The following is a 26,133-nucleotide window of genomic DNA, read 5'->3' on the forward strand; positions in this document are numbered from 1 at the left end:
AATCTTTTATTTTGAAAAGTCTTTTATTTTAAAAAATGACCGTATTCTCTCGGTTACATCACAGTTACTTGCGTGCCCAAATTTTACCCACAGGCAGCAAAATGAGTAAGAAACTGACGGCTTTGGAAAGTGTCTTTGCTAAGGGGAAAAGGCCCAGTGAAGGAACTGCAAACTGCCAAGAAATGGATCTGCAACCTATTTGTCAACAAATCAAGTGAATCCAGCATATCTGTGCAAGAAGATCAACTGCTGGAGATCTCAAATGATGGCGGCCATTTAGGGGCTGTTCACATATTGCGGTTTTCTAGATTTTGCACAAGTCTGTTGTTTCCAATGGAGGTGTGTGGCTTGCGTGCACAAGCGGTGTGACGTGTCACATGTCACATGTCAAGAATTGACCGATGCAGAAATCAAACGATGAACATGCTCTGAAACCCAGGTCTTTGCATTGTCTTCTATCCGATCCCAACATTAGGAAAGATAACTTTATAAGAGCTTTAATTTTAACAAAATAATCTTGGAAACATTTTGTGTATCAAAAATGTATTAAATCTGTATAAAAATTTACTTGGAAGTCTACAATCCACCACACCTTTTCAAACAGTGCAATGAGGGGGTCAAAACAGCTCAAAAAATAGATTATTACTTCTAAATTATGATATTTGTTTGAGAAAACGATCATAAGCGATCATCAGAGAGCAGTAGTTAGTCCAGCACTGTGGTCAGTTGGAGAATCCTCGTCGTGTGAAAGGGGGAGGGAATGGAGATCAATGAGAGGGGACCCTTTATCTCTCACTGCTGGCCTGGCTGCAGTGGCGATGCCGAGATTCCATCAATGACAGCGGGCGCGTTGCTGCGGCAACGGTTATGAATGAGAGGAGGCTGGTAACCGTGGAGACTTGGTAGAAGAGGAATCGCCGGTTGCTATGGTGATGATGTGAATGGGGAGAGACCTGGTGGTGGTGTGATGCTAGAGAGAGACTTCCACCATCCTCATCTTCACAAATGAGCAACACGCAATCTATTCTTAGAAACAGGCTTAAAGGAACACACTGCAGGTGATTCGGGAGGCTGATAGTTATCGCCGTATCTTCCCTAGATTATTGATTATATTAAGAATCGCAAATGGATTTTTTGTGTTAATTTTCTAATATGTTGTTTAATAAGCAAAATAGGTTTTTATTCTATGATATATTCTAATAAATATTCTCAGTGTTGGGCAAGCTACTTGAAAAATGTAGTGAGCTAAGCTATTAGCTACTTTACTTAAAATGTAGCTTAACTACTCTAAAAGAGCTACCATCTATGAAATGTAGCAAGCTAAGCTAAAAGCTATTTGGCAAAAGTAGCGTAGCTACATCCAAACTATTTTTTGCAATTTTCATTTTTAAATTGAAGCAACTTAAATCCAAACCAATCATATCTTAGTGATCAATAGAACTGTCAATGAAACATATGAGGCAGGATTGTTCAGTTCAGTTATTATTATTCAATAATATGCCATACTAAACATTATATATATAGTACTAATGATACTATTAGTAACTATCCTGAATAAATAGTAATTACCATAGTTTACTTTAGCCTTTACTACAGTAAACTATAAAGTATAAATACAACAAATTAATTGGAGTAGCTCACTATTGTGCAGTTCAAAAACATTACAGTACTTACTGTAAATTACTGAAGTAATTTTTGAGCACAGTATCGTTATTGCATCTTAACATGTATTTCCAGAGGTAAGGTCACGAGGAGTCCTGTTTCAGAAATAACTCTTCTCTCTCATCATCTTTCCATCAAGCGAGTTTCTCATGTAGGTCTAATTGGTTGGCGATGTCACCGACCAGTGCAAGAGGTGGCAATAACACAGAAAAAAGTTTGTTATTGACCACTGTAAAACAGAAAGAAGAAGAAATTTTCATTCTCGCCATCATATGGATTTACGTTCATCGGCTAGACACAGGCCTCACAGCTATGTGAATGTCGGTGCCGTCACTTACACTCTATTCACACGGGGCGTCAATGTCAATGCTTCCCATTCATTTTAAGCTCTGAACAGATCCCCAATGCAGTTCGGCAAAGACTCTTCGGTGGCGTTGCTTGCTGCAGAAATTGGGAATTTCTAAACTTTTCAAGCGCCAAGAGAAGCATCAGCCAGTCACATCGCTTTATGCAAATACACCAGCTCAGAAATGTAGCTAAGATAGTAGCATCACTACTTGTAGCAACACTACTGCCCAACACTGAATATTCCATTAAATATGTGCTAATTTGCATATTTTTCTTTCACAAAAAAATTATTTGATCAAGTCAGGTTTAAAACTCTTGCTTTTTTTTTTAAACATTTTACAGTCAAAGACAATGCGATACAGGTGAATTGGGTAGGCTAAATTGTCCGTAGTGTATGAGTGTGTGTGTTTGAATGGGGTCCCAGAGATGGGTTGCGGCTGGAAGGGCATTCGCTGCGTAAATATGTGCTGGATAAGTTGGCGGTTCATTCCGCTGTGGCGACCCTGGGTTAATATAGGAACTAAGCCGGCAAGAAAATGAATTAATAAATGAATGAATAAAGAAATAGTCAAGTTATTAAATCCCATAACTTTTCTTTACTGTAGAATTTAAAGATTCTGATTAAAAAGAAGCGAATGGATCTCTCGTTTAGATTTTTCATTTGATCACATCAAATAACAGATGTGTCACTTTAAAAATGCACAGATCCATAATAAAAGCATCCGATTGCTTTCATAACTTTTTATACTTATTTAAGACGAAATGAGTTGTCTTTACAAAAAAACTCACCAAGATCGACATCTTTAGACATCTTTTCTTCTTTTTCTTTTTCTTCTTCTTCTTATTAATTATGTAAATATGTCTGTTCAAACATGCACCCAAAACCCAGACTTTCACTCCTCTTCAAATCGCGTGTACAGAATCCGTTTGGGAATCAGCATCTATTTATCACTATAGAGCATACCTGTCAACCCTACCGTTTTCCCGGGATTCCCTTGTATTTTACAGTTCTATCCTGCTATCATCCTGTAAAGGTATTTTCCCATATTTCTCCTAGATTTTCAGTCTTTTTCTGAAGGGTGGCAATAAATATTAAAGAGCCGATCCTCCCTATATGCAAAAACCATACCGCCGAACCCCAAGGGGACGCCCCTTGCTCTTAAATGTGAGTCTGTTCTATGCTTTTGTTTTGTTTAGGCATGAAAACATTTTGAAATAAATATAAAAAGGGCAGGATTTCCTTTTCATTAGAGGTACCATTGGCCCTCCTTTGCAATCTTCAAAACAGTTATATAGCGGTGCGTGACTGACAGTTGATGCGCTCTATAGTAATAAATAGACGCTGTTTCCCAAACGCATTCTGTACACGTGATTTGAAGTGGAGCAAAAGTGTGGGTTTTTGGTCCATGTTTGAACTTAAATATACACATAATTAATGATAATAACACCTAAAGATGATGATTTTGGTGTTTTTTTTTCCCAAACACAACATATCCCTTGTTATGGATATGGTTGTCAGGTATGCTATAGGGAGTGCGTGAAGAAGGAAAGGAGTGATATTCTTGTGCCAGCAGAAAAGGTAGAAAAAGAGAAACCCCCTTTGTCAGTGTGTGTGTGTGTGTGTGTGTGTGTGTGTGTGTGTGTGTGTGTGTGCGCTCTGATTGATTGTCAGGTTTTCCCCAGCAGACGGAGGCCTTGTCGCTCCTGTGAATCCCTCTCTCCCTTCCTCCATCTCACCCTGTCATCGTCCTTTCCCTGGGGCCGAGGGGCTTTCTCTTTCCTTTTACCTCTGTCTCTGTTGCTCTGTCATTCTCAGGGCTAACTGTGTGTGTTTCAACCTTTTCTCTCCAGAGTATCCCAAATCACGCTTTATTCCCTTCACAAGACTGTCCCAATGGTGCAGAGAGAGAGAGAGAGAGAGAGAGAGAGAGAGATGGCTGTGACTCCCTCATAAAACACTGTGATTTTTTTTTTAGTCCTGAAAGGAATGAATCTGAATCACAGTTGGCATTGTATTTAATGTTGGGCACACTACAAATTAAGTAGTAAAACTCCAGATAAACAAATATTGCTCTAATAATAATATTAAGAAGTTCTTTCCTGTTTTACCTGAGTCAAAATTGAATGTACTGTATTTAAAGGAATAGTTCACCCATAGACTGTAAAATATATGGACCTAGTATCTGTGACAGCACATTTTTGAAGAACGCAAAAGAGGCTACAAGTAGGCGTGGCTAACCATCACCATTTTGTTTGCACGTCATTGCACTGACCGGGGGATACCAAACAAGGGCGAAGAGGCAGAGGGTGAGTGGCGCTACAGACGCCTGCAAGCATTTTGCTTAGACAGGCTTTTCTTTAGGAGAAACGCTTAATACTTCATTACCTGCGGCTAGTTTGTGTTCTGGCCACTTGGTTGTACACTATATCAATAAAGTGTTGGGTCTTTTATAAACACTGTTGTAATAGATTGAGCCGCTGAACATTGTTTTTAAGACGTTTTTCTAAAGGAGGAAAATGCAATTTACTTCCAAACACTTAAAATACAGTCTGTGCTAGTAAAGGTAATGGCAATTGATGAAATCTAGACATAAAAGCACCGGGATGCACCGGGACGCTTTTCGTTTTTCGTTTATCGTCAGGATTTTACGAGACGTTTCTCCGGATTCAAACCCAAGCGAGTAACTGGCGTCGAGCAGAATATTATGCAAAATCACTCCTTGACATTAGATGGCGCTACACAACTTTAAGCTTCTGACAACCGCTTGTAACACAGAAGAAGAAGACAGAAAGTTTGACACACTTGGGATGCGTCCGAAATCACCTACTACTCAGTAGTAGTACTCAGGCCGTTCTATACTGTATAAATGTAAGAAGTATGAATGGAAATTAGAAGTACTACATCCCGCCATTTTGTCATGGTCATATGACCTACCTGTGTCAGTTGCGTTGCTTCACTCCATTTCACAAAGTCTCACACAGGACTGTATAGTATCGAAGTGCGCAGTTTTGGAGGCAGCCTTGTGGGTAAAGTTACTGGCGATGCGAACACGTATGGATGGTTCAAGTAGCAGTTCCAGCTCTAGCGATGAAGAAATGATTATTGTTTACCAGTGCAATAAGCAGCTCCACGTTCACATCACCTCTGGGCATCTTTTTTTTAATGTGCGCTCACGTTTACAGTTTAGCGCTTGAGCACTTCTAAGTGCTGTTTAATGTAACTTCAGCAACAAAAGTGGCAATCTGATTGGTGGAGAAGGTTTTGACGTGGCACGTCAAAAAAAAAAAAAAAACAAAAACAAAAAAAAACAAGCATGAGGTGTTTCTTTAAAAATCACGCTTTTAAGCCTGTCGTTTTGCACGCGGGTGTACATATTGCCGCCCTTTATTTAGTTACAAGGCATTAAACGTTGATGGAAAACACGAGCAAGAAGCGTCCAAGTCTGAACGGGCCTTTACACTGTATGACAACGTTTAAGATGACTGATCTATAGTCATAGACTCGCTCAGACATGACCATTTGAATCAGTGAGTCATTAATTGGAGACTTCTGACCTGATCATTTAAATCATTTGAATCAGAGAGTTTAATCAATGAGTTTTCCATATGATTCTTTAATTCAATTCAATTCAGCTTTATTTGTATAGCGCTTTTACAATGTAGATTGTGTCAAAGCAGCTTCACATAATGGTCATAGTAACTGGAACAGTGTAGTTCAGTCTTTTAGTGTTTAAGTTCAGTTCAGTTCAGTTTAGCTCAGTTCAGTGTGATTTAATCATTACTGAGAGTTCAAACACTGAAGAGCAAATTCATCGATGCGTAGCTCTACCAATCCTGAACCATGCGAGCCAGTGGCGACAGCGGAGAGGAAAAAAAACTTCACCAGATGGGAGTGAAGAAAAAAATATATATATTTACCAAATATATCAGTTTCATTTATTAAACAGGTCAATTTCAGCATTGGCTAATGTTAGCAAAGTGTTCAAAATAGCATCTACTGTCCAATGAAAATCACTTTCTATTAGAATCACAACAGAGAGCTCCTGTCAGCCAAATAGAAATGAACAGGCTTGCTCTTTTTATTTCCATCCAGATGCCAAAGCTACAGCCGTTCTTTTCAAACTTTAGCACATACACTCTCACTCTCCATCTGTCTCACACACACTCGCGCGCGTCAGTCCACTCTTCCATCAAATTTACCGCAGGCCTTTTAGCGTGTAGTAGGATATCAGCTCAGTCAGCGGTGCTCTGTTATCCTGACTGCACTTACTGTACATAAAGTGTTCTTCACCGCCTGACCTGGAGGCAGTTTATTCCTTCCCGCATCTAAGTTTCCACTGTTCCACAAAATAAAGTGTAAAACGATCTTATATCAGCAGCGAAAGCACTTTAGGCCTGATCGCAGATCAGTTCTTCAAGCGTCAAATGTAGATTTACATCTGTCTCAGGCTTATTGATTACTCAGGATGGGTCATAAATAGGTGTTATTTGTTACGTGAGACTGTAAATGAATTACTGAGCCTTTCGTTCAAATTTCTCAGTCGGGCTTGGCCAAAGATGGCATCTGCGATCTGGTTTTCCAGTTTGGTTGTGAATATTTGAGACAGGCTTATTATAGGAGGATGGCGCCATCTAATTCTCTGTTCTCAATGCATTAATGCTCTACAGTATGTGACATCACAAAGTAAACTAACGTGATTCTGATCATTGATTCAGTTAGTCACAAATGTTTTTGCCGACTGAAATGGCCTAACAGGAAGAGCTGAAAAAGCAGAATGAGTCAGGAGATGAGTTTGCTGCATTTAGTCCGCTCTCGCTCAAGTCCATCCATTCTTTCGCTGTTCTTTTAGCTTACGTAGGTGTTTGCTGCATGTGATGGCAGAGCAGTTAAAGGCCTATTGACTGAGCTGGTGGCTGGAGCGCTATATCATAACCGCTAATGAATGAGCTCTTAGCAGCATTGGCATCGCTACATGTGCAGGCAGCAGTAGATGGGAGCCAAAAAGTGATGGAAACAGAGCAGGAGAAAAGAGCTGCCCACTAAATTACACAGCTTTAACTCAGATTTACTGTTTAGATTTAATTGTTATGTTTTTTTTTAACATTTTATATGCACAGAGTATGCTATTTATTATAGACAGACAGACAGACAGACAGACGATAGATAGACAGACAGACAGACAGACAGACAGACAGACGATAGACAGACAGACAGACAGACAGACAGACGATAGACAGACAGACAGACAGACAGACAGACAGACAGACAGATAGATAGATAGATAGATAGATAGATAGATAGATAGATAGATAGATAGATAGATAGATAGATAGATAGATAGATAGATAGATAGATAGATAGATAGATAGATAGATAGATAGATAGATAGATAGATAGATAGATAGATAGATAGATAGATAGATAGATGGATGGATGGATGTAAACTTAGCTAATTAATGCATCAGCTTTAGTTAGCCTTGGATGAACAACCACTCATGCACACACATTCACTCACATTTAAAGATCAGACAATTTGAACAGTGTGTGATGCGAGAACCCAGCAGTGTGTGATCAATTATTTACCTTCAACTGACCTCTTCTCCTGATAGTGTGTTTCTTTGACACATGACATGTTTTCTCATTTTTCCTCAAAAATGAATGATGCATGATTGCAAAAATAACTATTTCCTGGCTTGTTCTTCTGTCCTCCAGTATCCTGTCCTCCGTGGGGTCAGAATTAGACCTGCGGACGCTGCGAGCAGTCAGAGTGTTACGGCCGCTAAAACTGGTGTCAGGAATTCCTAGTAAGTTTTCCATCTGTGTCAGTTTTTTTCTGTCTTTTTTCCCCCAACATGCATTAATACCATTACTCTCCAGGCCTGCAGGTGGTGCTGAAGTCCATCATGAAGGCCATGATTCCACTGCTGCAAATTGGTGTGCTTTTATTCGTGGCCATTCTTATGTTTGCCATTATTGGCCTGGAGTTCTACATGGGCAAATTCCACACCACCTGCTTCAACACCATCACTGGTGAGCTTTTCTCAAAGAGAGAAGACAAAAAAAACATGTTGTAGTAGTTTTACCTAACCATGAAACTTTATGTTGACCAGGTGAGATGTATGATGAACGGCCATGTGGAGCTCGGACATGTGATGCAAACAATACGCAATGCCAGGGCTACTGGCTTGGGCCCAACTATGGGATCACACAGTTCGACAATGTACTTTTTGCTGTGCTCACTGTATTCCAGTGCATCACAATGGAGGGCTGGACTGATATGCTTTATTATGTAAGACTTAAAGGCAATAGTTTAACACATATTCATCTTTTTAGGTTTAAGGTAATAATGTTTGGTAAATGTGTGCGTATCACAGAGCAATGATGCCTTAGGGAGTGCCTGGAACTGGATGTACTATGTTCCGCTCATCATTATTGGATCCTTCTTCATGCTTAATCTGGTGTTGGGTGTTCTCTCAGGGTAAGATCTATCTGTTTATCTGTTTCCAGCTGCCAACAAATAAATATTAATAATTATACAAATGAAAGGAAAAAAATATTATACACTCAGTGGCCACTTTATTAGGTACACCTTACTAGTACTAGGTTGGACCTCTTTTGCCTTCAGAACTGCCTTAATTCTTCATGGCATAGATTCTACAAGGTACTGGAAATATTCAAAGATGAAGCTATCTTCCATATTGACATGATAGCATAACGCAGTTGCTGCAGATTTGTCGGCTGCACATACATGATGGGAATCTTGATGGGAAAGTGTTCCACCACATCCCAAAGGTGATCTATTGGATTAAGATATGGTGACTTTGGAGGCCATTTAAGTACAGTGAACTCATAATCATGTTCATGAAACCAGTCTGAGATGATTCACGCTTTATGACATGGCGCGTTGTTCTGCTGGAAGTAACCATCAGAAGATGCGTACACTGGGGTCATAAAGGAATGGACATGGTCAGGAACAACACTCTGGTAGGCTGTGGCATTGACACAAGGCTCAATTGGTACTATTGGGCTCAAAGTGTGCCAAGAAAATATCCCCCACACCATTACATCACCAGCCTGAACTGTTGATACAAGGCAGAATGGATCTAGACTCTCATGTTGGTGATGGCAAATTCTGATCCTACCATACGAATGTTGCAGGAGAAATCGAGAATCATCAGACCAGGCAACGTTTTTCCAGTCTTCTATTTTGGTGAGCCTGTGCGATTTGTAGCCTCAGTTTTTTGTTCTTAACTGACTGGACTGGCACCCGGTTTGGTCCTCTGCTGCTGTAGCCCATCTACCTCAAGGTTGCACATGTTGTGCGTTCAGAGATGCTCATCTGCATACCTTGGCTGTAACAAGTGGTTGTTTGACTTACTGCTTTTCTATCAGCTAAAGCCTGGCCATTCTCTTTTGACCTCTGGCATCATCAAGGCATTTGTGCACACAGAACTGCTGCTCTTTGCATATTTTCTCTTTTTCAGGCCATTCTCTGCAAACCTTAGAGATGGTTGTGCATGAAAATCCCAGTAGATTAGCAGTTTCTGAAATACTCAGATAAGACCGTCTGGTACCAACAACCATACCTCTTTCAAAGTCACTTAAATCACCTTTTTTCCCTATTCTGATGCTCAGTTTGAACTGCAACAAATCGTCTTGATCATGTCTACATGCCTAAATGCAATGAGTTGCAGTCTTGTGAGTGGCTGATTAGAATTTTTTGTTAACAAGCAGTTGGATAGGTGTACCTAATAAAGTGGCCGGTTAGTGTATATATTGTCTGCATAACTAGTATTATTCTAGTTCCCTTTCTATATCTGCATATCCTTCAATTCTATTATGTTTTTCTTCTGTCTGTTGTTCTATCGATCCATCCATACACACACCATCTTAACAAAGTGCTAACTAGCAGCTGTCTGTTTCTCTCAGTGAGTTTGCCAAAGAAAGAGAGCGTGTAGAGAACAGGAGTGAGTTCCTCAAGCTCAAACGGCAGCAGCAGATCGAGAGAGAGCTCAACGGTTACCTGGAGTGGATCTGCAAAGCAGGTCTGTGCTTTAAACTAATATGGGACGGACATAAATACATAACCTGAAGTATGTGCAGAATCCAACTCTGTTTCTTTTTCCAGAAGAGGTCATACTCGCAGAGGATGACAATGACACCGGTGAGAATATTAATGTTTTTTGCATGCTAAATAAAGCCACCAAATTGAAACATATTACGTCTGAAATGCAGTAAATGCTAAATTTGCTTTGTGCACAGGATCTCGACGAAGACCCACATTAAAGAAAAATAAAGCTGACCTGTTAAATCCACAAGAGGGAGTGGACCACATGGGAGATTCAGTTGGTGGGAATTACTTAATATGTTTCTCTGTTTTTGAAACGCATATTAATAGCTTATATACAGCTGAAGTCAGAATTATTAGCCCTCCTGAATTGTTAGCCATTTCTATCCCCAATTTCTGTCTAATGGAAAGATTTTTCACATAATAGTTTTAATGTCTTATTTCTAATAACTCATTTTTTTTTTATCTTTTCTACAACGAAAGTACATATTATTTTACTTGATATTTTTAGAGAGACTAGTATTCAGCTTAAAGTGACATTTAAAGGCTTAACTAGCTTAATAAGGCACACTGTAAAACTATTTAAGTCAGTACAACAACAAAAAACATAATCCGTATTTCCTTTCGCTTTTTTTTGTTCACTCAACTTTTGAAAACATCAGCTGCACTGACCTAAAATTATTTGTCTGAATAATTTTCAGACAAATTATTCTGAAATCTTACACTGAAATCTTCTGACACTGCCAGAACTTCATTGGAGGAAAACTGATCGAAACGGGCATTAAGCAGCTGTCTGTGAACATGTCAAACCAACGATCAACGAGCACAGATTTTAGCCTAGGATTTCAGGAATCTTTTAAGATTTCCCAAATTTGTCTCGAATGACAAAATCATGGTTGAAATCTCACAGCGTGAGCAGGGTTTTAGGTTAATTGGGTAAGTCATTGACAATCGAGAAAAAAAGTAGCTTAAGGCAGCTAATATTATTGACTTTAAAATGGTTTTAAAAAAATAAAAAACTGCTTTTGTTGTATCCGAAATAAAACAATTAAGACTTTCTTCAGAAGAAAAAATATTATCAGACATACTGTAAAAACTTCCTTGCTCTGTTAAACATAATTTAGGAAATATTTGAAAAAGAAAATACACTTCACAGGAGGGCTAATCATTGTGACTTCAGCTGTATATATAATATCATATAGTGTTAATGCTAGGGTAGGAGATTTGAATGGTGCCTCACAATGTTATGCTATTTATTCTCAGGCTCACCTTTTGCTCGTGGAAGCATGAGCGGGAAGGGTGATGAAACCCCATTTAGCAAGAAAGAGCGACGTCTTCGCTTCCTTATTCGAAAGATGGTAAAGACTCAGGCGTTTTACTGGACCGTCATTAGCCTGGTTGCACTCAACACACTGTGTGTGGCTGTAGTACACTACGATCAGCCTGAGCTACTGTCAGACTTCCTCTGTAAGTTCTGATTCTTACTGAGTTGTTTGTTTTTACTTGCATGTTCAAAAATGTCATACAGATGGAATCAGCATAAAACACATGAAACACTGCTGTTCTGATGAAATGTGTCAGTGTCAGGACTCGCAGGGGTCATAATATCTACATCAGAAGTCAACTGTAGAACTTAAGACCATGGTTGCAAATTAATAGTATTTTGTGGAAAAATTTACACCAGCAAGAACAAGATTAAGGAAAATTTGAAGAAAATGTTTCAATAATTATCTTATCTTTGGAAAGAGGCTTCATCTTCTTCTTCTGAAACAATTTTTAAAGTCTATTTCCTTCTAAGCCTTTTAAGCTATATCCTTCAAACTTTCATCATAGCTTCATACTGGTCTGATTTGGGTTGCTTTTAACTTTTCCAACTGATCTAACTTTCAGATTTCTGATAAACGACCCGGAAAATTCCTGTTGACTCATCTCATTGGACCACACTTGGGTCAAACTTTGTACAGACTTAATAATGGCCTCATTTAACTGAGTCTAGCCAGCATCCAACCACTGATGATTTTTAGACTTACTAGCCACTCCCTAGCAATCAATTTTAGCACCCTAGCAACTGTCCCATAGACTTCCATTGTAAAAGACTGTCATTGACTCAACATTGGATCCGCGTTTGTGAGCTCATAACTCTGCATCAGACTGTCCCACAGACTAAAGTCTGGCCTCATTCAACACAGTCTAGTGACTAGCCAATCACTGACGACCTTTAAATTTACTAGCCACACCTTCGCAACCAATCTCAGCATCCTAGCAACTGTCCCATAGACTGTGACTAGCTGTTTTAACACATGCTAATAGTTTTAACATCCTAGCATACTAACACCATGCTAATTCATACTTGAAACAAGCTGATTCATGCTAAAATTATGTTAAAAACATGCTGAAATCATGTTAGTTACATGCTACTAGAAATATGCTAACAACATGCTAATTCATGCTAGAATCATGCTAACAACATGCTATTTAATGCTAGAAACAGGATAACAACATGCTAAATCATGTTAGAAACATGCTAATAAAATGGTATTTCATTCTAAAATCATGCTTACAACATGCTATTTCATGCTAGAAGCATATTAACAACATGGTAATTCATGTTAGTATCATGCTAATGACATGTTAATTTGTACTAGAATCATGTTAACAAAATGGTAGTTCATATTGGAATCTTGCTAATAACATGCAAATTTGTACTAGAATCATGCAAACAACATGCCAATTCATACTGGAATCATGCTAACAACATGCTAATTCATGCTAGAATCATGCTAATGTATGATAGAAACATGCTAACAAAATGCAAATTCATATTGGAATCATGTTAACAACATGGTAATTAATGCTGGAATCATGCTAGAATCTTTTTAGTTTGTGCTAGAATCATGCTAACAACATGCTAATTCATGCTATAATCATGCTAGTATATGCTTTTACCAACCACAGACCACAGGGATCAACTTTAAATCTTTTTACTGGCTTGCTTCTGTCTTTAAAGTGGTTTTATCGTTGACTGTAGGGATCTAAAACATTTTTTGGCCAACTTGATACTTTTTCAAACTAAATAAACTACTTCCAAAAGACAATAGGCATCTAGAAAGCTTTCCTCTACTGTAGTTACATTGCATTATGTACTGAGACCGATGGAAAATTAGAAGTTGCTTCAAAAAGTTTATTTCCTGGCCATATCAACCTAGAAAATAGCCACTTTTCATTTTTCGTGAGTCTTAGTACACAATGTACTTACAGAAGGATCAAGCTTTAAATGAGACAATTATCTTTTTGTGTGTGTGTGAGATGCTAATGGTCTAATCCGATTCAATAATCTAAATTATCTGAAATGCTCCCGCCAGACTCTGGTTGAATGGAATCAAAAACTGTTTAACTTTTAGAGGATTTAAAGTGAGCCTATTTCCAAAAAAGTTGAGTGTGTCTTTAACCTTTTATTTACTGTTTCATATTATATTATTTAATCATTTACATTTATTTATCGCTATGAATATTAACTCCAGACATGGCTTGTCACTAAATTATAAAAGATTCTTGCCATCAGTAAACACACTCCTTCCTTCTGTTTCTCCCTCTTTTTTGTCCTATTTCTCTCGCTCTGTCTCCAGATTATGCTGAGTTCATTTTCCTAGGCCTCTTTATGTCAGAGATGCTGATTAAGATGTACGGACTGGGGACGCGCCCTTATTTCCACTCCTCATTCAACTGTTTCGATTGTGCCGTGAGTGTCCTTCTCTCTTGGCCCATTTAAAGTCTCACTTTCTCTCCCTACTGCTTTTCTCTTTCCTCTCTGCCTCTGTTTTTAACCTCCGCAAGCCGCTGACCTACATTAGATGCAGACTTAAGCCCTTGTTAGTCGCTCCTCAGAGTGTGTTCCTTATTTGTTTTGGGATTCGACTGTGTGCGTGTTTCAGGTCATCGTTGGCAGTATATTCGAGGTGGTTTGGGCCATGGTGAAACCCGGGACGTCCTTTGGAATCAGCGTGTTACGAGCTCTAAGACTGCTTAGGATCTTCAAAGTCACCAAGTGCGTAGTTGTACATCGTCCCTCACAAAGTTTTTTTTTTTTTTTTGTGTTGTTGCACTCCTGAGAGTTGCATGATTACACTGTTGATTTTTCAGTTAAGTTCATGCAAGACTGTTTTCTCAGCCTCAGATCACTCCAAGGCGTTTAATAACAGATTATACACAATGGTCACTCTGCTCTTTTCCATATTATAAAGTCAACTGGGATTTTTAATTAAATTCTAAATATGATAAATCATGATAGCACCAAAGCACTAGTCCAAATGCTGTGTCATTTAAAGCAGTACGTAGAGCCATATGAAATCTATTGTATTTATTCACATATAAATATACAGTAAAGGCTGAAATCAAGCAGCAAGGGTATGAATAATTTCAGACTTTTTTATATTTCTATAATATGCATTTCTAATATATATAAAGTCAGCATTAGTAGCCCCCTCAATTATTAGCCCCCCTGATTATTATTTTTTTCCTATTTCTGTTAATGGAAAGACAAATTTTTTCAGCACATTTCTAAACATAATAGTTTTAATAATCATTTTCTAGTAACCAATTTCTAATTTTTCTTTTATCTTTGCCATGATGACAATAAATAATATTTGACTAGATACTTTTAAGACACTTCTATACAGCTTAAAGTGACATTTGAAGGCTTAACTAGGTTAATTAGGTTAACTAGGCAGGTTAGGGTAATTAGACAAGTTATTCTATAATGATGGTTTGTTCTGTAGACAATCGAAAAAATATAGCTGTAAGGCCTAATAATTTTGACCCTAAAATATTTTAAAAAAAATTCAAACTGCTTTTAATGTCACCAAAATAAAACAAATAACACTTTTTCCAGAAAAAAAATATTATCAGACATACTGTGAAAATTTCCTTGCTCTGTTAAACAGTTAAATATAATTAGGGAAATATTAAAATACAATAATAATAATTCAATGGGGGGCTAGTAATTCGGACTTCAACTGAACATATGCGCAAATCACACGAGTAGCAGTGCAATGTAGCTGTATATCAGCACTGGTGGGAGGCGTATGCCACCAGTGACGATATACAGCCACATTGCACTGCTACGAGTGTGATATTGTGTTTATACAACAGTTCGATGGCGTAAGCGTGTATATGACAAAGAAAATCAAACACGGAGAGTCTAAAAATCTTTTTGTAAGAGGGACTACTTTCTTCCATCATTTATTCACATCTGCAGCTGACATCAGAACGATAGGAACCGTTGCTACTTCACCAAGGTCACTTTAGAGCTAGTATTTGAATGATTCTCTTGTCTAATGTCTAAAGTGATGACAAAACAGGTGATTTTGCTCATATTTTAAGATTATAAGGCTGAACCTGATATGAAATGCCACTCATCTACAGAGATTTCTCCTTACAGTATTACAGTACACTCCTTACTTAAAAAAGCAGCGCATTCACTACCAGACTGCTGTTGTGTTTGTAATAAGGAAAAACGGCAAACACTTCTTCTTTTTTTCTGCCAACACAACACACATTCCTTATATGCGAGTCCCATCTCACACTCAATACACTACAATGGAATATCACTTACCAGTATATTAATGACTTGATCAGCTGTAGTTTAAAATTACGCTGTATTTTTCCTTCTCCAAGGGCTTATTATGCAGTCCTGTCGCCATCTTGTGGATAGACAACGTCAACCATCTTTGGTCTGCTCAGTCTGGCAAGCTAATGGCCGCCGACGCGCTGTCTCTCAGAAATTTTAAAAATGTAAAAAATAGGCACTATCCTTATAGAAAAACTGCATAGTTATTATCTAAACAACCTCATTCTTGACTAAGAAAGCCTCAAAAGTACATTATATCGTTCAACAGCAGGAATATTTGTCAAACTAGATTGTCCTCTGCTTGTTGCTGTATGTGGGCAAAGTAAAACACGAGTGAAGGGTGAAGAGGCTGGACGAGTGCTGTTACTGGCAGAATATTGCAAGGCTATAAGCCAATCATATATATATATATATATATATATATATATATATATATATATATATATATATATATATATATATAAGTAAAAATATTATTTTTTTAATTATTTAAAGCAAATTGGATATAAAAATAAATGTGTGTAAATAATTGTGTATTTTATGTATTTTTTTATCTATATACATATATTTAATACGTATACACATCTTTTCTTTTTTTCATTTGAATTGGTTTAACATTTTTATCAAAAAGAGAGCCCGATCAATAACTTTATACAAATAAACATTTTAAAGTAAAATGGCTCAATATTTAGCATTGTTGTGTTTTTAATACTAGATTTCGCTTTCCCTCTTTTCCAGATACTGGGCATCGTTGCGCAATTTAGTAGTGTCTCTTCTGAACTCAATGAAGTCCATTATCAGTTTACTGTTCCTTCTCTTCCTATTCATCGTGGTCTTCGCTCTTCTTGGCATGCAGCTCTTTGGTGGACAGTCAGTATAGATCAAAACCTTTTATCAGCTTCTCTTTAATAGAAAGAAAAATCAAGTTATGTTTACTTGATGTTCTCTCTGTTGTCTCCAGGTTTAATTTTGAACTGGGCACTCCTCCTACAAACTTTGATACTTTCCCCGCTGCCATTATGACAGTGTTTCAGGTAGGTTCCGTCTGTTGGCTGACAGGCTTCAGAAAATACTTTATTTCTGTGTACAGTTATGTTTTAAATGAGCTTGTTTTTCAGATTCTAACAGGAGAGGATTGGAATGTGGTGATGTATGACGGCATCAAGTCTCAGGGTGGTGTGGACAAAGGAATGATCTTCTCCGTATTTTTCATTGTGCTCACACTTTTTGGCAACTGTATCCTTACAAAAGTACAAAAACATTTGTCTTTTTACTGTATTTTTCACATTCTACAGGTCAACAAAGAAACAAAGAGTAGAGAAATGCTGGTACATTGTTTTTAACAAATATACAAATTATATTTTTTTAGTTTAACTCTTTCATTGATGCATATTAGTTAGAGAGTTACAGTATTAAAGGTGCAGTATGTAAGTTTGACTCCCACTGGCTAAGATAGGTATTACATTCCTGGATCAAAACAAATGCAAGCGCAGGATGCCAGATTGAGGACCAAAAGTCTGACGATCGATATAAATCATGTTCAATATAAAAGCAACGGCACACGATAGAAGGAATATATTTCATATTAAAGGAGTTTTTGTTCTAACCAACACCTCAAATTGATATATTAGCAACGCCTTCTATTTCTTGCAGCTGAACAACAGAAAACTGACAATGATTACCTCAAGTACACTTCATATGCTTTATTCACTGTTAAATGCTAACAATGTGTGTTTGAATATCATTTTACATGACATTTATTGGCATACTACCCAAAGCAGCAGCAGATAGTTCACCTTAGATCTTTAAAAAAAAAAAAAAAAACGTTTGAAATTGAACTTTAGACTTAAAACCAACACATATCAGTGATTCAGCTTGTACATGTAATAATGTTAAAAGGTTTAATATGTATTAATAAGATTATGAACCTTACCATTTCATGAGTGAGTGCATATTCTGTGCTTCCGAATGGCTGTATTTAAATGTCCTGTATTTAAATAATAATCTTATGTGGAACTCTGAATCTACGTCTCATTTCAAAGTTTGCTACTGTTCACTGGAGGTCGCATTTTCGATCATAAGCTCTTACTTTGAGATTATTTTTTAATGAATAACTGAAATACTTAGTTTTCCATCAAGGCAACTCAGGGTGCTGAAATATAATTGGCTAAACTGGCATTGGGCGGGTTAAAAGAACCAAAACAAAAACAGCATTCCAGCATGTGTACCGCACATTTTCAAAGCAGAATATCTGGCTTCAGCATTGTTTTTCAGATAAACATGAATGTTCACTTAGCTTGTTTTTTTAAATATCTGCAAACATATTATGGTGTTTTTATGCTTTAGAAAAGTCAAAAACTTACATACAGCACCTTTAAACTCAAAGAATCACAAGACATCAACTGTTTCAATCAGCAGGAAACAAAACACAAATTTAAAAAATATATAATAATAATAAGATAAATAAAATAACATGATAGATCAAAGTATACAAATTAGGCCGTAAAGCAATACAGAAAATATATAAATACAAATATGTAAAAGTACAGCTGTAAAAATAAAGTAATAATTAAAAAAATAGGAAGAAGAAAAGAAGAAAGAAAAATATATTTCAACATATTTTCTCTGTGCTCTCCATTTAGAACTAGACTAGAGGCAGGGAAATTAGGTCCGCTATAGTTAAATAATATGTTTTTAGAAAAATAATCTATTTATTGATCAAACTGACTGCAACAAATTGTATAATGACAGAAAAACCATCGGTTCTATACTAAGTAATAATAAGCGTCACAATTTTTTTCTGAAAAAAAAAACAAAACAAAACAAAAATGTTTCTTGAGCATAAAATCAGCATATTAAAATGATATCTAAATGATCATATGAGATTGAAGATTAATGGCTGCTGACAACTTAACATTTCCAAAACTGGAATAAATTCCAATTTTGGTTATGCTTTATTTTAAGGTACTATTCTCACTATTCATGAAAAATTAACTACTGTATGACTTTTGCCTCATTAAAATTCTAATCTGCAGATTATTATTATTATTAGTTATTAAGGGTATTAATTATTATTAATAGTTATTAAGGTATTAGGTAGGATAAGGGATGCAGAAAAATATGCAGAATTTGTTCTTTTTTAGGTATTAATAAACAGCCGATATCTTGATAGTATGCAGGTAATCAGCCATTATATGAAGAGTTTAAATGCAAAAACCTCTAAATGCTGTCTGCAATTTTCCTCTAAAATTAGCATTTCTATCAGGCTCCTGTGTGTATGTTGAGTAAAATCTTTTTTTATGGCAAGGAAAAAGTTCTTTTCCAGGTCTTTAAAGTGTTATGTTGAAATATCTTTACATTAGGGGTGAGAAATCTCTGACCTAGAGGGCTGGTGTCCCTGCAGGGTTTCGCTCCAACTTGCCTCAACACACCTGTCTGGGTGTTTCAAGTATACCTAGTATGACTTTAATTAGCTTGTTTGGGTGTTTTGATTAGGGTTGGAGCTAAAAATCTGCAGAACACCGGCCCACCAGGATCAAGTTTGATGACCCCTGCTTTACATGATCTAAAGTCTAAAATGTTATTTATAATGGTCCTAAAAGGATCTTTAAAAGTCTTAAATTTAATTTGAAGAAACCTGCAGAAACCCTGTTACTTCAAATTGTAATAATATTGCACAATATTATTCAAATATATAGTACATATACGCGGTCCACCTAACAATATAATAAATTCTCATTTGCATTTTGTATGTTCATAGTGAATTCAAACCAACAGTGCCACATGCTACCTTCAAACACATACATACAGCACTGCCTATGACCACAAAGTCTAAGATGCACATTACAAAACCCAAACCCTGCTTTTCTATGACTATTTCTTAACTCCATCCTCTCAGACACACTACTGAATGTATTCTTGGCTATCGCTGTGGACAACCTGGCCAACGCTCAGGAACTAACTAAGGTTAAATGCAGTTTCTGTATTTCAGATTCACCGTTCTTGTAAATGTCTTTTTGAAAGCATTTAGCATTAGCATTTAGCCAAGCAATGATTATAAGCTGTTGCTAATGTATATTGTGTTATATTCTAGGATGAGCAAGAGGAAGAAGAGGCCACAACACAAAAGATGGCTCTTCAGAAAGCGAAAGAAGTGGCAGAAGTGAGCCCGCTGTCTGCTGCAAACCTCTCGATCGCTGCGTGAGTTACTCTACATGCTAACAATCAATATCCACACACACAACTGTCTAAATAGAGACTTTATACTTTTTTAAAGGGGAGTTGCTTAAGTAATCAAGAGTCAAGTATATCCAGTATGTCATGGGTCACATAATTCAAGGGATTTTTGTGAGAATTTTTTTGCCCAAATGTAATTGCCAGCTCAGAAGTACACAAATCAGTACCCAGTTTTTCATAAATATTCATGATTAAAGAGTGAAGTTTTTACAAGGCACCTCTGGCACTCAGGGGCATGTGCATAGCATAAATAAGCATATATATGCAAATTAGATTTAATACACTCATGAATGTCAGAAACAGACATACTTACCCAGTTATTTACTGTAAGAGGCCATGTCTTATGTCACATGAATTTGAGCTTGTACCGTAGCCTGAGTTTAGCTTAGCCTGTCAGCTTAACTTTATCATCTTCTTTGAGCAAATCCACTCTAATTCACTTTCCAGCAGACTTGCTTAAAGCTGTCTGATCATACAGCATGTAATTCTTTCATGTTATTACAGTTCAACGTGAAAATAGTGACTTGATTGACTATATGTTATGTTGTTTTAAACCCATGTGGATTTATTTCCATGCATAGAGATACTTTAAAGAAAGCCTTGAAAGTTCATATGACTGTATAAGAAAGTGTTTCTCAGCCATGTTACTGGAGGACCACCAACAACGCATGAGTTGGATGTCTCCTTTGTATGTCACGCCCATTACAAGTCTCACAGTCTCTGCTATTGAGCTGATGATCTGAATCAGGTGTGTTTGGTAAAAGAGACATGGAAAATGTGCAGAGCTGGTGGTCCTCTATGAATGTGGTTGAGAAACACTGGTATAGGCCATACCTCTGAATGCAATAAGGGACAGTTCACCCAAAAAAGAAAAATCTGCCATCATTTACTCATCCTGTTCCAAAGCAGTTAGTTTTTTTTTTTCCTGTTGAACACAATAGAAGAAATATAATGTTGGAAACCTGTAACCATTAACTTCCCAAACAAACACAATGGAAGCCAATGGTTACAGGTTTACAAACTTTCAAAGTATCTCCTTTTGTGTTCAACAGAATAAGAAAAAACATTTTTGGAACGATTTGAAATGAGTAAAAGGTGAGTAAATAATGACAAATTTAAAATGTTTGCGTGAACTGTCCCTTTAAATTTACAGTCGAGTAACAGATGCTTGTGTGATATCAGTATTTGTTGTGAGTTTTTGTGTTTGAATCCCCTTTTTAATTTTTCATTCAGTTTCGAACAGAGGTCACTACGTTTTTATTTTGTTGTGAGTGTGTGCGTTTATATTATAATTAACACTTGCACTATGACCTAACCAAGCATAATGCAGTGAGTTTGCAGTAATATAACCTGAACATATTTAATGCAGCATATCAGCAACACATTTGATGTTGAATTCCTCCATTATGCTATTTTTAGGGTCTTTTACTCACATTTTCTTGCAATAAATATTGCAGCATCAGCTCTTTTCTGACTGTGTCTGAAAAAGTTAATTCAAGGATTAAGTCTTTCTAAGCCCCTCCCTTCTGAGGACCTCTTTTACTCTGATTGGTCAGATCTTGCCCAGTTTGTGATTGGTCAACTACTTGCAGATGTTTTTAACCAAAAGCCCTAAAAGTTATGTGAACATGTAACAATGGTATCAGTTCCACCAAATCGGTCACAGAAAACAGCAACATGCCATTGCAATGTTGGCAATGCAAACCAATGCAAACATAACTTTTCCAGGACTCATCTACAAATAATTTTTACAAAAGTGCAAATATGGTGAAGCAGTGGCACAGTAGGTAGTGCTGCCGCCTCACAGCAAGAAGGTCGCTGGGTCGCTGGTTCGAGCCTCGGCTCAGTTGGCGTTTCTGTGTGGAGTTTGCATGTTCTCCCTGCGTTCGCGTGGGTTTCCTCCGGGTGCTCCGATTTCCCCCACAGTCGAAAGACATGCAGTACAGGTGAATTGGGTAGGCTAAATTGTCCGTAGTGTATGAGTGTGTGTGTAAATGTGTGTGTGTGGATGTTTCCCAGAGATGGGTTGCGGCTGGAAGGGCATCAGCTGCGTAAAACTTGCTGGATAAGTTGGCAGTTCACTCCGCTGTGGCGACCCCGGATTAATAAAGGGACTAAGCCGACAAGTAAATGAATAAATGAAAAGTGCCAATTTTTTTGTGAAGACTAGACTGCAATTATGCAGGCAAACATTATGTAGGTTTGTGTAGGATGTTACACAGTTAGATTTGACAAGACTGAGAACCGGGAACGGTGGTGCAGTGGGTAGCACAATCACCTAACAGCAAGAAGGTCGCTGGTTCGAGTCTTGTACTGGGCCAGTTGGCTTTTCTGTGTGGAGTTTGCATGTTCTCCCTGTGTTTGTGTGGGTTTCCTCCGGGTGCTCCGGTTTCCCCCACAAATCCAAAAACATGTGGTATAGGTGAATTGGGTAAGCTAAATTGTCCGCATTGTTTGTGTGTGAATGAGAGTGTGTGGATGTTTCCCAGTAATGGGTTGCAGCTGGAAGGGCATCCACTCCCCAAAACATATGCTGAATAAGTTGGTGGTTCTTTTTGCTGTGGTGACCCCTGATTAATAAAGGGACTAAGCTGAAAAGAAAAATGAATAAATAAATGAATGAATGAATGAATGAAGACTGAGAACCAGTGAGAATTTACTGTTATCACTTTATTATGTCAGGTTAGGACATGGTGTTGCATGTTTATAGTGAAAATTTCTATTTTGTTAGGATTTCTAAATTTGTTAATAACATGACATACATGGTAAGTTGGATACGTTTAGGGGTAACTTGGCACAAACCTGAAGTTTGGAAAAGCTGATCTCCTGACAAACAGGTTAATGATTTCATATATTTCATTTGAAAGAGATAGGTTACCCAAGATGAAAACAAAACAACTCTGTTAGTTTACTCACCATCAGGCCCTCCATGATGTTGGTGACTTTTTGGCTTTTGTAAAACATTTGTAAAGGTTTTGACCTGAAGCTGTGGTTCTTAGTGATTTGAAAATGCAAATGAATGGCTTGTTTGAAAGTATAAATAAGCATATACAAGCAAACCAAATCAATACACATGGCTACTTGTGATTTTGGAAACAAATCTGTTGTGAATAATGCTTTGTTTTTCGAAAAGATCAAATGTTATTGTCCCAGGAAGTCACAAGTATTATATTTGTTATTTATCTAGATGCTTTTTTGACTCTCAAATTGCTAATAGTTATTTTGCATTTATGAATCACCTAGGACTACAGTTTCAGCTAAAAAATATATATGTTCTGCTAAAGACAAAAAAAAAACAGCTACATCTTGAATGGCTATAAAGCGACATCAAAGATCTATCAGCAATGAAAACCAACTGTGATGTCACCTCGCTTCATCTCTGTCTGGTCTTGTCTTGACCAAACAGCTGTGTGTGAACACAGCAAATGAAAGACCGCTGACTAAAATGAGAATGTACTGTATGTTGTACACCTGGGCGAGAGGAGGCATCTCTCCATACAGGCACTATCTGTATTGTCATTCCACAAAAGGAAACCAAAACTAATGCTGCACATATTTGCACCATCTTCGCAGTACTTCTCAATTACCACAGAGTGATTTGCTTGTGCAAGTATGTTTGATAATCTGATAATCCATATAGATTGCAAATATTTAAGAAATTTGACCAAATGACTTCCCTCTTAATTTGTGCCTTTTTGTTTTGTTACTTTAGTTTTTATTTCTAGCACTCTGGTTTGTAGCTGAGCAGCCAATCAGTGCTCTCTTTTTTACCGATGCCAATTCTATATGCTGAATCAGGCAAATTCCCTCCGCCTTGAGCCCAAAGAAACAAACAAGTGTGACAAACACTCACTGGTGGCCCAATACTGTCCAATGGCTGACTGTCGGATAGGGTGAATAAACTAACAGCAAGTTGAACTATCCCTTTAAGCTTGTTTTGAAAAGCCAAAAATCAGGCTCATTGTGAATACATACTCAGGTCTACATTTGTGGTGACTGCAAAAAATGTACCCAGATGTACGTCTGGTTGCATTTCGTCTGTAAAATGAAGGCCTTGGGGCACTATGAAGTGGACTACGACAACATGGTTTGTGTTGGGGGAAAAAAGGGTTCCAGAAATCATATATAATGAAAGCAATAAATAAAACTTGGTAAAATCCGAAAATGACGACGCAACAGCTTTTCTTTTTTAGATTGCTTTTGAAAACTCTATCATTTGGGTTTAGAAAAGAGGGTGGGTGGGTCAGTGAGTTGTTCGACAGCATGCTGGTTGGCTGAAATGCATATTGTGGCCCCTGGTGGATTAACGTGAGAAGAGGACGCAAAAATGGCACATACGAGAGAAATTTGAGGTCATTAAAAAGTGTATACAGCAGCCTCTGGTGGATTTGTGAAAACAAAAACTGCATGCAGACATAGCTCCGGGTACATATTTAGCGGTTCCTAGATATGTAGACCTGGGTACATATCTACAATAAGCCTAGGTTGCCAAAAACACATCCAAGTTATCCCTAAAGTGACATAAGTCACCTGAATAGGGACCATGTGTGCCACCTGTTCACTTTGTCAGCTGTTTTCTGTGATAGTTGTGGCAGCGTTGTTTTTATGTTCCTTGTTTCACCCCCCTCTCCTCAGAGTAAAATCTGAACGTATCGATGCCACAGACAGTTTACTGGACTGGTATTTATTAATTTACTTACTCATTTTTTTTCTTTTCCCTTTTTTTTTTTTGCTTTCTGCCATCCTCATATTCTGTGTGGATGTCTCCAGCTGCTGTAGCTGCAGTTTTTTGTGTTGTAACACTGAGGCTGAGGTTTCACTTGCTGCTTCTTTTTCACAGCAGCACCGCAAAGCACAGTCGTCTCGCTGTTTTGGTCTCAATCCATCTCTGCCTTTCCTCTCTCTCTCTATCTGTCTGACTGAACATGCCTCAATGCTCAGTGCTGTTGTTCAGTATGTCATCACTCCCTTCTCACAATTCATGAGCCACATCCATGTCCTCTCGCTGGGGAATAAGGGACACTATCATTTCCTTTCACCCCGGGTCATCGCTCATAGGTGCTTTAGGGGAGGAAAACCTAGGCTTTTCCTTCATTCTGTGTTAAAAAGCCTTGTGTTTCTGTCTCTCCTCATTTCTTCACTCTGTAGTAAAGAGCAGCAGAAGAACTCGAAAGGTTCGAAGTCAGTGTGGGAGCAGCGCACAAGTGAGATCCGCAGACAGAACCTGATGACCAGCAGAGAGGCACTCTATAATGAACTTGATGCTGAAGATCACTGGAAGGTCAGATATGAAGCATAGATACTTAATGATATGTTTTTGATGAACACTTTTACTGTGCCAAAAAACTATGAACTACAGTAACTGTGTTAACCAAAAAAGAGCCCCAATAAATTTAATAATTATTATTTAATGGTCAAATTGTTATATTAAAAGTATGCTTACATTGAAATGTGATGTGCTTTACTGTAATATTACAAAATAAGTTATTTTATGATGAGTATTATCCTTACTATTACTATTATGAGGTGTGGGCGTTGGATGACGCGGGGGTGTCACGGACAAAGGATGAAAGTGAAGAGCGAGTGGGTTGTCGCTGACGAAAGTGAAAGTGAACAGCGGATGAGGGAGAAGGGTGGTTGAGGAGGGGGATCATTAAAATCAGGGGCCGGATCAGATTTTATAGGTGCTGGATCCGGATCCGGCGTGTACCAGCACAAATTAAGCCCTGAGTGTTACCGACCAGAATTTCTTACTTCGCCCAAAAAAATACATAACTATTGATTGTCTTTTTTTGAGGTGAATTGTAAATGGAGTTGAATGGGGTTTTATTTTATTTCAAGGCATACTAATCTACAGTGGGCAGGTAATGTAAAACAACATTACAAAGTGTGAAACACTTTTACGAAGCTCAAGACAAATGTACATTTTGGAATACAGTTCTACCTATTATAAGACACAATTACATAGAAAAACCAAGAACAAAACAAATGTACATTTTAGAAAAAATAAACAAGACGCGAAACACTTTTACCAGTCCCTAAACAAATATGCAATGAAAGATTCTTTACGAAAAGGAAATGTACCACACACTGCAAGTGACGCTGAATGTACCACACACCAGAAAATATCAGCTTGTGTGTGACCTTTGTTTACACAAGTAAACATGAGTCCAAAGGCACAGGTTAACATGA

The 26,133-nt window shown here is 37.6% G+C and overlaps 1 protein-coding gene across 5 annotated transcripts in view; it reads left to right on the plus strand.

Annotated features, from left to right (window-relative positions):
* Positions 1-26,133, plus strand: part of cacna1ab (calcium channel, voltage-dependent, P/Q type, alpha 1A subunit, b) — a 277,483-nt gene that overhangs the window by 149,719 nt on the left and 101,631 nt on the right. For 4 of the 5 annotated variants that reach the window (XR_012386850.1, XM_073916060.1, XM_073916061.1 and 1 more), the window contains 16 exons: positions 7,724-7,815; positions 7,889-8,041; positions 8,122-8,300; positions 8,386-8,489; positions 9,941-10,056; positions 10,140-10,175; positions 10,274-10,360; positions 11,343-11,546; positions 13,706-13,818; positions 14,012-14,124; positions 16,444-16,575; positions 16,667-16,739; positions 16,824-16,941; positions 19,604-19,671; positions 19,799-19,905; positions 25,090-25,222. Coding sequence is in view for 4 of the 5 variants with exons in the window: in XM_073916060.1 (XP_073772161.1) it covers positions 7,724-7,815; positions 7,889-8,041; positions 8,122-8,300; positions 8,386-8,489; positions 9,941-10,056; positions 10,140-10,175; positions 10,274-10,360; positions 11,343-11,546; positions 13,706-13,818; positions 14,012-14,124; positions 16,444-16,575; positions 16,667-16,739; positions 16,824-16,941; positions 19,604-19,671; positions 19,799-19,905; positions 25,090-25,222 (1,828 nt within the window). In the remaining variant the exon portion in view is untranslated. Of the gene's footprint in view, positions 1-7,723; positions 7,816-7,888; positions 8,042-8,121; positions 8,301-8,385; positions 8,490-9,940; positions 10,057-10,139; positions 10,176-10,273; positions 10,361-11,342; positions 11,547-13,705; positions 13,819-14,011; positions 14,125-16,443; positions 16,576-16,666; positions 16,740-16,823; positions 16,942-19,603; positions 19,672-19,798; positions 19,906-24,576; positions 24,622-25,089; positions 25,223-26,133 lie in introns of all 5 variants that reach the window. The other variant, XM_073916059.1, reaches the window with a different exon arrangement.

Source organism: Danio rerio, chromosome 11 (assembly GCF_049306965.1).
Source record: "Danio rerio strain Tuebingen ecotype United States chromosome 11, GRCz12tu, whole genome shotgun sequence".
Lineage (NCBI taxonomy): Eukaryota > Metazoa > Chordata > Actinopteri > Cypriniformes > Danionidae > Danio > Danio rerio.